The 17,604-nt window shown below is 35.8% G+C and overlaps 1 protein-coding gene across 1 annotated transcript in view; it reads left to right on the top strand.

The window, feature by feature from the left end:
* The window catches only part of Tsr1 (Tsr1 ribosome assembly factor), a 62,959-nt gene that overhangs the window by 29,500 nt on the left and 15,855 nt on the right, over positions 1-17,604 (top strand). The window contains exons 3-10 of the mRNA XM_068360551.1: positions 1,582-1,722; positions 3,910-4,014; positions 5,645-5,842; positions 6,185-6,418; positions 8,269-8,428; positions 8,741-8,959; positions 14,326-14,543; positions 16,818-17,081. Coding sequence (XP_068216652.1) covers positions 1,582-1,722; positions 3,910-4,014; positions 5,645-5,842; positions 6,185-6,418; positions 8,269-8,428; positions 8,741-8,959; positions 14,326-14,543; positions 16,818-17,081 — 1,539 coding nt within the window. The remainder of the gene's footprint in view (positions 1-1,581; positions 1,723-3,909; positions 4,015-5,644; positions 5,843-6,184; positions 6,419-8,268; positions 8,429-8,740; positions 8,960-14,325; positions 14,544-16,817; positions 17,082-17,604) is intronic.

Genomic DNA, 17,604 nt, shown 5'->3' with positions numbered 1-17,604 from the left:
GAAACCAAAAATCGAGTTGATGATATCAGATTTGACTCTCATAATCTTGTTTCACATAGCGGTAACTGATAACCGGATGACATGTTACTATGCCCTGTAAGAACAGTTCGTAAATATCCAAAGAGGACGCAGTATCTAGGCCTGAAATCTTCAATCTGTATGTGAGTACAGTACTGGCCGCTCCAAAAAGAAAGTTTCCAGAAACACTTTCTTTCTGGTTGAGAGAAACTGTCATGAGAGTCTATAAATTCTCAGGATAAGCATCTCCAAGGGCCCCCTTCGAGCGCATGATTTATGTGGGTCTGCTGTAACCTTAGTGTTCCACAAAAATCTGTCGGTAGCTCAACTTCTAAAGGCAGGACTATGAAAGAGACAAATCACTTTTACGAAGCATACCTTAAAGATTGCACACACAGGTCCTTAGACACCTTTTTCATAGGACTTATTGTTGCTGCACAACAAATAGTCGAAGACACCTAAGCTCTCATGGGACAAGTAACTGTTCCTATCCCAGGCATCAGTTATTCTTTGCATTATAAGGTTGTTTATGAGTATAAAGGCGAATGGCGATTTTGATCGAACTTGAAGCCCTCGCTTAAAATCTCCCTAATGCAAGTAAGAATGCCTTGTTTTGTTTGTTTGGCTGATATATTGAATATACCGGGTATTAGTATTACAAGCCACTTGATGTTCATATCACTCAACCTGGCAAAGCTGGCTCCACTGTTCACAAATAATTCACTTTGATCTCTTGCTGTTACTATAGTAATTGTATATTCAGAGAGAATAGCCACGCCTCCCAAGGAAGACTCCCCATATAAATTACTCAGAATTTTGTATGCGCAAAGGAATAAGCTTTAAATTTTATGTAATTTCTATTTGTTCCAACACGGAGTAGGTCGGATGGGAGGAGATCCCAGGTACTCCTAAGAAAGTAGTTTGAGGTAAGTACTGTTAGGATAAATACAAATTACTTAAAATTTGTGATTTTTCCTAGCTATACAAAACCTGAATCATTTACCAAAGGTCCCACCTTAGCCACCGCACAAGTCTTTGTCCAGAAAAGCGTTCAAGTAAGAACTTGATACAAGTGAAACGCGTCATGTGCAGCAGTTGCCTAGCAACGCAACATGACTTAGTTTACCAATTTCTTTTTGATTGTCTGGCTGGAGAAAACCAACCCAGAAGTAACCCCCATATAAATGACTCAGGTTTGTATAGCTATGAAAATTACAAATTATATAAAATTTATAGTTTCTATCTGGGAAATAGGACAAATTCTGTACAGTATAATTTTACGATGATTTTTCACAAAACAACTAACAATATAGAACAGTAATGAGGTCCCCTAGTTAAGGATGTTTTAATTTTTTTTTTATGCCAGTTTTAACTTAGTATTCAGTTTGGTAATATTAAGGAAGAAAGACCAAATGGAGGGGTTAAAGGTAAAGGAATTCTATGAAGAGCCAAGTTTCATGTGTTATTAAACAACATTTTTTTCCTTTATGGGTAATATTTTTTGTTGAAGAATTGCGTTGTGAGAAGTGTAGCTCACCTGTCTTATACGGTATAACATTGCAGGTTAGTGATACAGTTTTGCTGATATGGCCAGGGGATGAGGAACTTGGAGATGCTGGCGAATTGCTCCTCTCATGTATTTTGGCTCAAGGTTTACCTTCAGCGGTTCATGTTTTATCATCTCTAGAAGAACTTTCTCAAAAGGTAAGACTTGCCTCAGAATAACAAGGGGTATATTTTAAATGTTCTGTTATTAAAAACTTTGTGGTTAATAGAATTAGTAAGATTGATAGAAAGAAGGATGGTGTAACAAGTTTGGTTTTACAGGAATATTTTTCATGCTGGATTTATGATTTGTATTTTATTTGATTATCTGATTGTTAGGGTCTTGATTGATATTGATTTTATAATTCTAATTTTTTTATTGGTTTTTAAAAATAGATATTGTTTAAAATGATTATATGATTTATACATACAGCAATTGAAATAAAATTAGCCGTTATTATGAAGAAACAGCTTTGCACGCAAAACGGTTATATACCAGAGTTACAATGAAAATAAAAAGGTTACTGAAATGTTATATTAGAAATGGAGAGAAGATTGAAAATCATTCTCTATGGGGTTGTTATGTCGTCGGTGCACTTCAAGCGGTGCACTTTAGGCATTAGAAGGCCTTTGCTGCATCCTTTCAGCCACTAAGTGCACTCATATTCATCCTTCTATTGTTCCTCCTTTCTCCCATCTTATTGTTCAATTGCTTAACTATTCCTTCATACTGCAACTATTCCCATGTACAATGACCTCCCAGACCCAAGTGCTGGGCCTTTAGCTCATATTCATGAATCAAATCAAAATAAATTAAAGTAAACCACAAGTTATGGTTACTGTTAAGTTAGGAAAGAAAAGAGTTAAATGACTTCATGTGAAAAATGTAGGGTTTAAAGGCTGCTCATGAATCGCGAAGGCAAGGGACAGTGACATTTCACTAGCTAGCAGGACTGTGCCCTAGAGACTGACCATATATACATATGATCAGATCCCAAATCCCCTCTCCACCCAAGCTAGGACCAGGCAATGCTTCTGATAACTCAGCAGGTAGACATATAGATTCTCCATCCCGAGCTCACAAGGATGGTGAGTTTACAAACACAAAAAAAAACTATCAAGTATGAGCAGGACTCAAACCCCAGTCTGGCTAGTGCCAGGCAGGAATGCTTCCAGTAGGCCTCCACAACACCTAGTATGATGTATGGTCTCACAAGAGATACTGTATTTGGATTGCAAAATGTACATTAAGAGGCATTTAATATCTGTAATGCACAAGAGGAGGAAACATGGAAGAGATTGAAGAGAGCATGTATTAGAGGGTTTGGTCATATAAGTGGTAAACTAGTGGGGCACTCAGTGGAGCGCAGACCTCTGCCGCGGTAGCTTATTTCTCAACTTTGACTTTGACATGTATTAATTAGCGTGGATTTTCATGAACTCAAATTTGAACGAAGTTTGAAGTCTGTGACAACGATGTCCAAACTTGTCTGATTACATGAATTGGACATTTTGCTTGACCTTGACCTTACAAAATTTAATAATTTTCAGCTTTTTACATAACAGTTAAACCCTGCAAGTGTCATTACTCTATAATTAAAGTTGTGGCCAGGAAGCTGTTCACGATTAAACACACACGCACACAAACAAATACAAACGGGTAAAACATAACATCCTTTCAACTTTGTTGGGGGAGGTAAACATTTCTTTTACCCTGGGGATACTGATTTGTGAATTAGTTTTTATGAAATAGAAAACTATAACTAGACTGCAGGCAAATAAAACTATTCCAGTTATAGAGGAATCAAAGACTTTGAATGTTAGATATGGTATTTGCTATATTACTCTATGCAGCTTCAATATAGGCATTGACGGAACTAAAGAAACTTTGTTTTACAAATGAGTAAGTGGAAAGATGTGGTATCTAGTATTTGGAAAATAGAAAGGGACTTCAAAGATTAAGAGAATTTTAACTTATAATGAAGCATCATCAGGAACTTAAACAGTAAACCAGTAAATATGGAAGTACTGAATTTAGAGTGAGACCATATGGTAAGCGACTATATTCCGGTAAGAGGGATAGATGAAGACCTAGACATAAAGTTCAGGTAGAGTAAAGTGAAGAACTTTTTTCATGTTTAACCCCATAAAAAGGAAAGGTGATGTAAAACCAATGATGGTGATTTAGTGAACAATTTTGAAAAATATGTGAGACCTGTATACACAAAACATTTGGAGTTAATAAAATTGTTTGAATGTTGTTATATCTTAAATTTAAGACAGATGAAGACTGATTTTACAGTTGCTGGGTAGTAGGTATGATTTCTTTTTTAAATATGAATTCAGGATTCAACCTCCAGTCAAGATGAGCCCATGAATGCTGATGGCCTTGGGGAAGAACTGAGTAATCGCTTAGTTCTGGGACAGCAGTCAAGTCACAAAAAAGTCCATGTATTTTTGTTTGACATGTTTCATGCTTTTTCCTTTTGTGTGCCTTTGAGAGTGAAATTTAGTTTAAAGTTTTATGGCAAGAAATAACAAGCTTTTATGTCATGCTGTTTTTACTTTAAAACGTGAATAGTATTTTGATAGATATGTGTAGGTTTCTACATAGAACCCCTTATTGATTGTAACTAGGCTTCTCTGTGTGTCTGGCCAAATCTATCTAACGGTTGTTGTTGATATTTGACCTATAACTATGCTGCTTTCTTTTTTATTTTTTTATCCCTATTCTTATGGCCTTCTTACTGAACTCTCATTTTCACCCTATTTGAGAACATTTCTCTGGGACACTAAAGTCAGAAATGGAATTGGTTTAGTCGATGTATACATTTATTTTGGTAACATTGCAAATAGATGTAGTACAACTGGCCCTTTAATTAAGGTTGACTGGAATAGGGAAGTTGAAATTACAATGCAAAAGGTTGTCAGCATACCTAATGAGATTTTACATTTTGTTTTTTCTTGCCATTTTGTCATACAGTAATTGATTTGAGTTTGTTACCTTATGAGTGGTGTGGTCACCTTGACTAACATAGATCACATCTATTAACTAATATACAATATATGAAGTATGAAATATAATAAAAATTAAAACAAATGGATTTTTTCTTACAAACTTTTTTTTTTTTTTTTTTTTTTTTTTTTTTTTTTACCACAAATCCATCATTTTAGTAAAACATGCTTGCAAAGCTTTCAAATGCATTGAACCAAACTTTGGTCAGAAAACTTGAAGAGCCATAGTAGTTGTGCATATGCGCCTCATTAGGCTACAATTGCACAGATATTAACTAACTTTACATTTATAAAAAAAGAACTAGATTTGTGATACACAACAATTATCAATCACACATTACTCTCATTCTACAACAGTCTTGCCCACATACTCATTTGCCACACCCATAAGTAAACACATGTTCAGTTAAGATATAGGTTTATGATATATACCTTTAGCAGGAACATTAATAGCCAGTATTTGACAATAGATATATTAAAATTTTTCTTAATTTTTATTCACATCTGTAGATAGTTTGTGTTTGTAGATTGTATACTTGTACCTGTTACAAGGTTCCCTTTTAGATTTAACACATTATTTTAATATTTTTGAGTAACTTTATGGAGGTCAGATAATGGATTTTAATCATAAGTGTCTGGTAAAGATTCTTTAATTTTTTATCTCACTTCTCATTTTTGGAAGACACTTGATATGGAGTGTAATTGCTAATCAGGATTTTAAATGATTGATTAACATTTCTAACAAAACATAGTGTAAACCTTTTTAACAAATACTTTTTATGCACACTGAATTTTAGTCATTGGATAGAAAATAACACATCTTTTGTGGGAAATCAATAAGTAATGGTGAAAAGTTCTTGTAATTTTCAAAGCTAATGAAGTTTTAAAATTTTTTATGATACTGGTAATAGTAGTAGTGTTGTGTTTGTGAAAACGTCCATCACCTACAAAATGGAGTATACATAGTAATTGTGAATCTAAGTTCTGAATTTTAATTATAGGTTTAGATTGTAATGCAGTGCTTCAACAATGAGTCTGACCAGAGTTTATTGTGCTTTGTTTACAGAAGAGGCATCGGGTTAGGCAAAATGTTCTAAAAGAAATTGAAGTTAAATTTCCTGGACCTGTCAGATTACACTCATTAGACCGAGACCAAGATTCGATGCTTGTTTTGCGACAAATTGGATCCCAAAAGCAGCGTCCAATATTCTTCCGGGATAACCGTATGCATATTATGGCAGAAAAAATGGAGTTTGTTGGAGAGGTAAAGTTCTTGAAGAGTATAGCAATAAATGATTCTTAAACACCAAGTTGTTGAGGTGAAAATCAATGAGTTTAAAATATTACTTTTTAGTCTTGCTTATCATTTTGGTAAATGATAGTCATCAGCAGTTTCTTATAATTATGTTAATGACAGACATTTGAACTAAATTCAATATAAAAGCAATCAAATTTGGAATTCAAAACAACCAAATATTCTAGTGTACTTATCATAGAATTTTGTTTTTCTGTAATGTTACTTTTCCAAGTTAGTCTTTTACAGTTATTTTAACGATATTCTTTGTATATAGTCATGTACAAGTTGGCTAACCTTTATACCTTTTAGGGCTCAACTGGAGTCTTGAAGGTACATGGTTATGTGAGAGGGAAGCCCCTCTCTGCAAACAGTCTTATACACATCCCTGGATGGGGCGAGTATCAGATGAGCCAGATCGATATGACTGGAGACCCTCACCCATTAGAATCTGGTAAAAGCACGAAAGGTATGGATGATTGTGAAACTCATCTTTTTGAGGAAGCTGATCCAGAGTTGCAAGAAACTCTTATATCAACAAATGAGGTAATTTTTCCATTTTGATTATTGTTTTGAATTTCTTTATCATCTCCTAGCTTAACATATTTCTTAGTACTGTATAGTATAGGTATTATAGTGTTTTGATCATCTCCCCTCTTAACATATTTGATAATGTGAGTATTATATTTGTTCCCATACTAACAAACCTTTCGTTATTTATCTGGATTTACTTTTGGCGGAGCTTGAAGGTAGCCATTATATTTAAAATGCGAGGTGGCAACCTTGCCTAACCACTTTTGTGGGTAGGCATTGGGTGGCGGTGAGAGTACAGTATATATAGTGGGCTGGGTATCCCCCATCCACCCCCTGTCTACCCACTCAAATGGTTAGGCAAGGTTGCCACCTTGCATTTAAGATCTAATGGCTGCTTTCCAGCTCTGCCGAAAGTATACCCACATAAATAACTACAGGTTTGTATTAGGGAAAAATACAAATTATCTCCGAATTTGTTATTTTTATCATGTCTCGACTAAACTTATTTAATAGTGTAGGCAGGTTTTAATGTTTTCATAATAGCCTAACTTACTATTTGATAGTGTAGTTATTTTTAATGGTTAGACAATCTAGCTTCTCATATTTGATGGTGTAGGTGTTTTTTTTAATGTTTTGATCATTTGCCAGCTTATCATATTTGATAGTGTAGGTGATGATGAGGATGAGAGTTTGGTTTAACAATTATGCCTTCAAATTGACATGATCTTTTCACTTTACTTAATAGCGCAACCACTTGATCATCCCCTAGTTGCATCATGGCACTAAATGGTGCCCCAGGCCACATGACCTAAATTTTATTCATATAGCCATTTGAATTGAATATGTTCTCAAAACAAGAGCAATCAGAGATTCAGACCCCAATAAATATTTCCAGCATTTAACTGAAGTCTGCTGACGTCTCCCACTTTTCATATGGTGACTGTACAGTAGATGGTGAAAAGAGCATTGTTGATCCAGACACATGATCTTGATCCATATCACCTCCAAAATGTCAGGATTTATTCCAATGCATAATATTTATCCATTGTTAAAATTTGGTGAAAAAAATATGTGTTAATTTGTTTTGACTTAATCTTTAAAACTTTGAAAAATGGAAATCTGGTTCTAGAATATGAATCTGGCACTAGATCATCCAAAAGTTAATGGAGTTGTACATGGGCTAAGTTCTAAAACTCCTTCAGTTTGTTTTAACATTATCTTTAGAATAGTGAAAAATGCCAGTCTGGACTCAGATCATCTTCAAAAAATTTAATGGGGTCATATAAGATCTATCTGTTGTAAGAATAGTAAAAATCCGTTGAGTAGTTTTGGCGTAATGCTGTTCACAGGCACACAGACAAATTAATAAATAAATAATCCTGTCCATAGACACAGACAAATAAATAAATGAATAAACTGACTCGAAAACATAGCCTCCTTGGTGGAGGTTATAGTTGCTATAACCATTTGTAGGAACCCTCCTACCGGGTATCATACAGTGTGTTGAAGGAAAGTTTTGGGGTTCTATCAGTATGCGAGATTGCAAGTAACATAGGCATATATGGTATTACTGTAATTTACTTGATTAATATTTAACCTAAAAAAGGACATTTAACAAGTAAAAAACTTATCTACACTTAGAAACCTGTGATATAGATTTACATACACAGTAATACTGCATATTTATAAACCCCCAATTAACTGGGGAAGTGATAGGTAAACCACTATATGGCGGGAGATTACTTTAATAATGAATCATTATTTATAGGTTAATTTTTTTATAGAATATAAGGGAATCTACATGGCCCTAAAGTTTGGGTACTATTGAATGTATAGTATTTTTAAGATAAATTGCTCCCCAGATTGATCCAATGGAGGGTGAACAAACATGGCCAACAGAGGAAGAACTCAGAGATGCAGAGCACCGAATGGAGGAAAATACTCGTAAAAAACTTGTTCCAAAAGGAACGTCTGCTTACCAGGCAGCTTGGATTCTTGATGATGAGGGTGATAGCAATGGAGGTTAGTGTTTGATGAAGACAACTTTAATTGCATATGCTGAAAAAGAGAATTTATGTTGTGAAGAAAAGTCACTTCGAAAGCATGGCTGTTTATGTATTGTCCTCATGCATAGGATATATTTAATGATTATGTGGAGAGTTTAACTAGAGTAAATTTAGGTTTTGAACTTTGAATTTTTATATCATGAGTAAATGGGACAATAGGGAAGAAATACCATGAAGATGTTCTGTTCTAATAATCTGTATAATGTAGTTTATACAATTTTTAGAAATGAAAAGGATACATCAAAGCCAAATTTTGATCTCATTCCAGAAAAAAGTGGTGATGAAGGAAGCTGTGAGGATAATGAAGAGGAGGACCCGAAAGAAGACTATATGGTTCCTGTAGATGTTGCATCTCAGGATGGGAATGAATATGAGGAAGATGAAGACGATGAATACGAGTCCATGTCAGTAACGGATGCTGGAGATTATAATTATGATGAAAAAGTGGACTATAAAGCAGAGCAAGATGCTTTTGAAAAAATGCAAGGTATGATGCAAGTCACTTTTGGTAATGAAACAGATGGTACAGTCAGCCCCCACTCTTCATGAGGGTTAGGTAACAGAGGCTGGGGCGAAAAGTGCCATTTTGCATATATTTGGTGCCCTGGGTTGGGATAACTCCTAACCTTACCTAACAACTAAGTGCTCATTGCCTACACTTGGATAATTAACACACAAAGTACTACCGAATATTGTTTTTACTTGGTTTCCATCACAGTATAAGTAGTTTGTAATTAAATCAGTAAGTGTACAGTACATGTGCACATGTGTAGACTACTTACTGGACATGGTAAGTCTACAGCACAGTATGTAGCACCACAGTATAGAAGTCGTTGCCCTGACTGGGACTATAATTTTACCCAGTAGTCGTCATACACTTCCAGTATAGCAATAAAACACTGTTCCCATCTAGTAATACTGTATAACACTTGCTGATACTGTAGTGTATATTACTGTAATATATGCACAGTACACTATAATACTATCACGACAATAAAGTTTAACTGTACCGTAACTGCTAGCTAGTTTCGTTCGGACGACTTGACTAACCATGTACGTAGCCCACATTTACAGTAAGAAATACTATACATTACTGCAACTTTGTATTGTACAATATGCATACAGTTTAAGATTAACTAAGTGTTCATAACTTATAACTTATAAATTTTGTACGAAGTTCTACACAGTTTTGAAACATGATGCAACTCCTGATGCATCGGCGTCGTCTCTTGCACGGTACTGTAAGAAATCACATATCTACAGTATATTACCCTGTAGATATAAACAATGTCCAGGAGTACATTTTGTACTTCTGTATACAAATACATCTTGTTTTTTGTTTTGTTTATATATATATAGATAGATAGATAGATAGATAGATACATACATGATTCTGCTCAAAAAAGACCGAAGCGGGAGATAAATGCGCGAGGAGAGACGATGCAAGACTCACAAGCAGGGTTGCCTTTTCTGATGTTGAATATCCGCTACATGAACTTCTTGAGGTGATAAATAATTTTTTAAGATATAACAATGATAAAGTTGAAACTGTTTCAGTAAGTCAAGATGGGAAGAAAGACTATGGAAGGCAACCAGTTTATCATATATACTATCAGTGGGAAAAGCACTATATTTTGTGATGGCATAAAATAGCAAAACCATGCCAGATAGTAATAACGCACTAAATTCTCCAGAAATGCGCCAGATCTAGTGCGAAAGGCACTGAAATGGCAACTGAAAAGAGTGAGATGAGAGTAGAGAAGGAAGTGCTGCGAAGCTAGCATAGTGCAAAGGAGCATGGGCTGTTTGAAATTGTTCTGCCGCGAGAATATTTCTCGTGATTATTTAATTTTTTACTTGATAGGCTATAAGGTTCTTTGTGTCACAATCGAGCAAAATCACGAAGAATAAACTCTCATAAACTTGTCACCATTGGTGTTACTAATATTGGCATGAACATTTATACAGGAAATACAAGAGATATAAGCAGAACCTTTTCAATTTAATTAAGAATATGCTATTTCAGTTGTAATCTTGAACTATGTCCATAAACAAATAAGTTGACAATTAAGTCATTGATTTCAGGACCAGGTATTGGATTAAAAGCTCTTTGTTCTGACACTATATACAAACCATTACAGTAGAGATATGTTTCGGCGATAGCTGAAACCACCTGTTAAGCTATTAATGAGGAGTAATTACCCTCTGCTTGTTAGCGGGTGGAGTAGACTGACCACCCCACTCGCACCTGCTTACTCCCCTGTTAAAAACCAAATAGAATTTCCTTACAAAACTGGCCTAAGAGCTAAAAACTGTACTTTTTCTCTTTCAGGTGTGTCAGCAGATAGCACAACTGCAAGGTCCCTAGCAGCCATTTCGATTTAAGGGTATAAGGAAGGTCAGAGGTAGTAAGAGAGGGAAACATAGATGTTTCCGCTAGGGTGAGCATTCCCCCTACCAGTCCACCTGTTGGGAGATACCTGCTGAGCAGTTGGCAGAGGTGGATGCTGCCGAGCCTTTGTCGGTCTCAGTTCTTAGATAGGGATACTTTGTCTCATTCAAGCTTTCTTACCCTCCATCCAATGATGACAGGTTCCTATGCAAAGGGATCCACTAAGTAACAGGCTGTGAAGGCTGAAGTTCAGATCATGCTAGAGAAGGATGCTCTCCAGGAGGTCCTTGACAGATCCCAGGATTCTACAGTTGGTTATTTCTTGTAGAAAAGGTGTCTGGAGGCTGGAGACCAGTCATCAACCTCTCGGCTCTGATCGAGTTTGTCCAACAGATTGTGTTCAAGATGGATACAGCCCAAATGGTCATACAGGCAGTCAGACTAGAGAACTTCATGATATCATTAGACCTCAAGGCTGCATACTTCGATCCCCATTCATTCATCCTCAAGGAAGTACATGAAAGATACAACAGTTCAAGGGGCTTTGCTTTGGCCTGTCTATTGCACCAAAGGTCTTCACTCGGATGTTCATCCTAGGGTCCACCTGGACCCACAAGAACGGCATTCATCTGCTTCTTTATCTAGACGATTGGCTAGTTCTAGCAAAGTCAAGGAAGACCCTTTTTCACGCCTTTTGGCTTGATCTGGGGATTGTACTAGATTATGAGAAGTTTTTCCTGCAACCCACACAAGGTATGGTATATCTGAGAAAGGATCAGGACCAAACTAGGCAAAGTATTCTTGCTGAGGAAAGAGTAGAAAGAACGAAGCGGATGGCTCGTCCGTTCCTTTTGCGGGATGTCTTGCCAACAATTTTGTGGCAGAGGCTTCTGGGGCACCTAACCTCCTTGGAGAAGTTGATTCCCAATGGTCACCTTCGCATCTGCTCTCTGCAGTAGCAGCTGAAGACCTTATGATCTTAGCACCTATACCCTCTGAACACCTTGGTCCAGGTAGGTTGAGATCAAAAGAGACCTGAGTTGGTGAGTGTCAGACACCAACCTGCTCAGGGGAGTAGACCTTCGCTCCCCTTCCCCGCAATTGTTGCTCTTCATGGATGACTCAAAGTAAGGGTGGGAGGCTCACCTGTTGCACCTCATGGCATCCGGACTCTGGTTAGATGCCGAGCGACATTGCCCAATAAACCACCTAAAAATGAGGGCAGCCCTTCTGGCCCTCAAAGCAATTCCATCAGATCCTTTCAGGGCACTCCATGGTGCTTACGAGTGACAACACCATGATAGTGTCACATAAACAAGCAAGGAAGTACTTTTTCACAGCACCTATGCTGGCTAACTGGAAATCCTCAGATGGATGGAAGACAACTCGGTAACCCTCTCGGCCAGTTTCATCCCAGGCAAGAAGAATGTGCTGGCGGACAATCTAAGCAGGAGGACTCAGATTCTAATAGGCAGGCCTTCTTCATCATGAGGCTCAATACTACTACACAGTATTCTAGAAGTTTTATTCCAGCTATGACCAAGTTTTGGAATGATCTTCCTAATCGAGTAGTTGAATCGGTAGAACTTCAAAAGTTCAAGCTTGCTGCAAATGTTATGTTGAACAGACTGATGTCTCTTTATAGTTTATATTTGAAAGGTTTGTTTTAATTTTATTGCTCTTAAATTATTTTATTTTAATTGTTTATTACTTTTCATAGTTTCCTTATTTTTCCTCACTGGGCTGTTTTTCCTTGTTGAAGCCCTTGGGCTTATAGCATCCTGCTTCTCCAACCTTGGTTGTAGCTTAGCTGGTAATAATAATGATAGTAATATGAAGACTAAAACCAGGAATGCTGTTGACAGTTTCATGACAGGATTGAAGAGGGCAGCTGGGCATAATATGATGTGCAGTTGCTGATAACATGTCCACGGTAGCCAGACGATTTCAGTATTGCAAAATGGTGTGTTGAGTTTAATAGCATCTGAATTTCAAAGTCTTTCTTAAACACATTAAATCTGTGCTTTGCACGTTTATTCATTAGCCTAAGAGCAGGGGAGACAATATTTCTTTGGTATTTGTTATATTGGATCCCCTGTTTTAGTGTATTACAGGAAAGTATTAGAAGACCACACAACACATTAACAAAAAAAAAAATAAATATATGCTGACAAGTCACTTATACAACTCCAAGCATAATTTTTAAACTGCTCTCCATTACATCACCATTTGGTAGGGTAGCTGCTGTAAAGTCATTCCTCATAAATGTGTTTTGAGTGGCCCAAATGCTAAAAGGTTTCTCCAATTCTTCCCTTTTTCTATTTCCTTTTTTATTTATCTTTTCATTTATGTCATTCATTCATTTTTACTATTTACAGTATTTCAGTGTACAATTATTTTTTATACCCTTATTCCTTTCCATATTCTGTATTATCCGTGTTCTGTTTCTTGTTCCTTATTATTCAGTGTTTCACACCATATTCTATCATTATACATTTTATTTAAGGCATATTATGTATAGATACATTACTGCATAATATTTTATATAAATTTCTCTGGCCTTGTCTTATACTAAAACTGGTTTCACGCTTCAGCACACACGTTTGGTTACTATTTTTAATCAACCCCCTCCTCTCCCCCTCAGACCTTCACAGAACCTTTGCTTGTCTTATCTTTTCCTTCTTCCCTTGCATTTCACGTTTTACTTACCGAGAGGTAACTAAACTTTCATCCATTGTGTAACGCACTCAAATCGACTTTATTGAATGAGGTGGAGTATAAAGGAGATTTGATTCAGTGGTCGTTTGGGAAAGATTAGATTTTCTTAATTTTCTTATTTGTTAACAGTAAAATATGCTATTTTACTTTAAAGAAAGGTCTTCTTAATTTCCATTATGTAATATAAACACCATGGGCAGAAATGTTGATATTGACACCGTTTTTAGATTTAACTGACTACAGTACAGTATAAAGAAAAATTTCAAATGTAGAGTAGAGTTGAAAATACTTCATACTATCATACTGCATCCTTAAAGAGCTTCTTTTAGAAAAAAAAGTGCACATTTTTTTTTGTAATTTGGAAGTTATCAGATTATCAAAAATTTCGTATGAATTTTAACTTCATTTTTTTTCCATTATTCCTGATCACATATTACAATATTTTTTAAAACTTTGCCACGATTGGAATCTGATGCCCATGAGGTCTTACTGTAGTACTGCAATATTATTGGAATGTTTTGATGAATTGCCATAGATATCTATGGTTGTAATACTATTCCTTTTTAGATACTTTTATTTTCTTTAGCAGTATGATTCAGTAAACTGCGTTCGTTTTTTTAGGTCACAAGGGCATGTTGAATGACAAATTATTTGATTTTTCAGGCTCTTTGGATTTTAAGTAATTTAGTACTTTTTATTGTAATTAGAAGAGTTTGTCATTAAGTACCTTTGGTTTCTTACAGCTGTGAAAGATGATATGAACTTTCCTGATGAAGTGGACACACCAATGGACACTCCCGCCCGAGTACGTTTCCAGAAGTTTCGTGGTCTTCAGAGCTTTAGAACCTCCTCTTGGGATTACAATGAAAATCTCCCAGTTGACTATTCAAGGATATTTCAGTTTAGAAATTTTATGCATACTAAAAAGAGAATTTTGAAAGAAGAGAATGAAGGTGCCCTTGTAAGTATTTGGTTATTTAATGTACTATGTGTCTCGATAAAATTATTACAGAATATGAATTGAATTTTCATATGTTAAAATGTCAACTTTGGTAAACAAGTCGTCCAGAACTTTAGAGCGAAGTGCGTGAATTTTAAATTATAACTATTGGAATATTTCCTTTAGTCATAACGTTAATTTAGATTTGAAGATGGTTGTCTTGTGACTGAATATTCTCACAGATGAAGCTAATATGAGGGCAGTAATATCAGACTGAATCACATTGCTAAAGTCAGTCACTGACAATGAAAATAGGTCTGCAGATCATTGGAAATGCTGATAATTAAAGGGAGAAAATTCAGCAGAATTTCAAGACAAGTAGTTAAATGAGCATCATAAAGGCAGGTGGTACTAGAATGAATGACTACTCAAGTCACCGAAGTTACTCTACCATTTCACTACATCTATAGTGAAGGTAGTGGCTGGGGAGTCACAGGAGTTTAAGAAAAATGTTGCAGTGTATCAAGGATCAGTGCTGAGCCCTTTTGTAGTTTATCATAGCAACGGAAGAAGCTACAAAGAAGTGCAAAAAAGGGTATCCCTTGAGATTTTCTGTATGCGAATGACCTGTTGTTATTAATAGAGTGCGAGGAAGAGAGGGTGGAAATATTTGAAAGGTGAAAGAGGGGAATAGAGACTAGAGGACTGAAATTCAGTGTAACCAAACAAAGCTAATTGAGACTTTAAAAGAAGCTAAGAAAATATTACATTCAAGAAAGTAGTCTTATTTTTGTAAAAAGGTGTAGGAGTGAACTCTATTATGTACTTTAAAAAAGGGCTCTCTTTAAAAGGTACACAGGATTGTAAAATCCCAAAAATTTTCAAGCAGAGCAAATAAGTAAAAGAATAGTTGAAGGTGGTTGGGGGGGATAAATATCTGAAACAACAACTCAGAGGAGCAAGTTAGGCAGTGGACATTGGAGGCTGGATGAAATAGATATTTCCAGACTTCATTTAAATGTGATCTCTACATAATGCCCATACTGTTATGTAAATGAATTAGGGGATTGGTAGAAGATGGAATTTGACATGAAAATGTTGAGTTTCATTGCAGGAAGGTCATTATAAGCCAAAAATTGCTGTCGAGTGTCCGAGAAGTTTTTTGCAGGCCCAGGCATTTAAGCCAAGCAGCATCAGGACAGGCGTTTAAGCAAAGCATCATTAGGACTGGAAATTAAGCCAAACATCATTGGGACAGGCATTTAAGCGAAATTGTGTGTCCATAAGCTAAATAAATTCAAAGATTTAGATGTTTTGGACAATTAAGTAGAAGAGAAGGTGAGCCGTTATTCAGAAAAAAACTATAAATATAGAAGTGGTTGAACTCTAAGACCTGTAAGAAGGCCCTGTAAATGTAGGTGTAAAACTGTTAATAATAATGATGATTGTTGGATTAAAAACTTTTCAAGTCACATTTGCTCTTAGATTATCACAATATCTTGTCAAATTTGAAGTAAGGAGTAAGAGGTAGTCCTATGTTTAAGAATTCAAGGGGCTATTTTTACAATTCTGGTAATCCTCATGTTGGTGTTTCTGATGCCATTCAGAAGATACAAAGCTATTGTTCTTCATTATTGGACCGAGGAAGGTAGAGGCCATAACGTATTATTCCCAAGATGGTACAGAAGTTGTTGCATTTCCTGTTTAGCTTTTTGCGGTTTGTACAGGAAAAGGTTAAGACCCGTAGTCTCAGATTAACTTACATTATCTAAGATGTTTTCTAAAACATTGGTAAATCAACTGTGTATTTGAGGTGGTGGTGTTTGATAGAGGAATGTTTTATTTTTACAATCTTCTTGTTCTCTTATTAGAAGTTTGGGGTCCTCTACCAGCAATGGGCTGTGAAGCCATGGTAATTCCTGAAGGTGTACTGTTGTGGTTTACCATGTTACTTTCTACTGAGATTTATCAAAGTTGTACCATTGTATTTTAACTGGTTAACTTCTACTGAAAGAATGCCTGTGTTTAGATGTGCTGAAATGGCCTGGATTAGTCTCTCCAGCAGTTTTTACAACTCTCAAAGACTTGTTGAATTTTTGTGGTCTGTAAGGATGATTGAAAATATTGGAAAACAAATGCATTTCAAAATATGTAATATTATATATTCATAGAATTATTAAAGGATTTTCATTAAAGTGTATAACAATAAAATATTGAAAATATTAGTAATAGAAAATATATGAATTTTTTTGGCATACAGTATATGTAATAATAATTCTTAAATCAATTTTACAGCCTGGATGGTATGTTGTTGTCCACATCAAGGATGTCCCCCGTCACCTTTATGATAGCCAAGTTACTAGTCAGTCACCTCTAGTTGTTTTTGGTATCCTACCTCATGAACAAAAGATGTCCGTAGTAAATCTTGTTATAAAATCACACCCTAGTGGACATTATCGAGCTATAAAGTCCAAAGAAAGGTTGATATTTCACCTCGGCTTCAGAAGGTTCGCTAATCAGCCTATATTCAGTGAACATAGCACAGGAAATAAACACAAGGTAAGACCATTATGTTTACCAAAATATTTTCTAGAATAGAAAAGATAAAATTTATTTAAATTTATTTTTATATACTTCAGTTATAGGCAACCATTTATAAGGGGTTTTAGAAACTTGATCAGCTATAAACTTCTTTTAACACAGGTTTTTTAACAGTGATTTAAACAGCATTTTTTTTTCTTTTTTTAACTAAAAAATGATTCTCAAAAAATAAGCCTGCAGCTATTGTAAAAGACTTTTGTTCCATCACTAATACAAACCAACGCTATTTGTAGGGTATATTACTTTCGATGAAGCTGAAAGCCGAGCCATAACACTTTTAGCAAGGGTTAATCATCCACCCACTAGTTAGCAGGAGGGGAAGATGGGGTTAGTTTGCTACCTCGCTCATTCACACACCTAGGCTAAGTAACCACGTTTTGGTTTGGCTCTGTGGAAAACGAACGTTGCCGCTCTCCTGTTCTCAATTTGACTTGCCCTACTGACTTGATTGCTTTTGTTATTTTTCTTTTCAGCGTGTGTG

The sequence above is a fragment of the Palaemon carinicauda genome, chromosome 37, assembly GCF_036898095.1.
Source record: "Palaemon carinicauda isolate YSFRI2023 chromosome 37, ASM3689809v2, whole genome shotgun sequence".
NCBI lineage: Eukaryota > Metazoa > Arthropoda > Malacostraca > Decapoda > Palaemonidae > Palaemon > Palaemon carinicauda.
The sequence above is the reverse complement of the archived record's forward strand: the minus strand, read 5'-3'. Positions and strand labels throughout refer to the sequence as shown.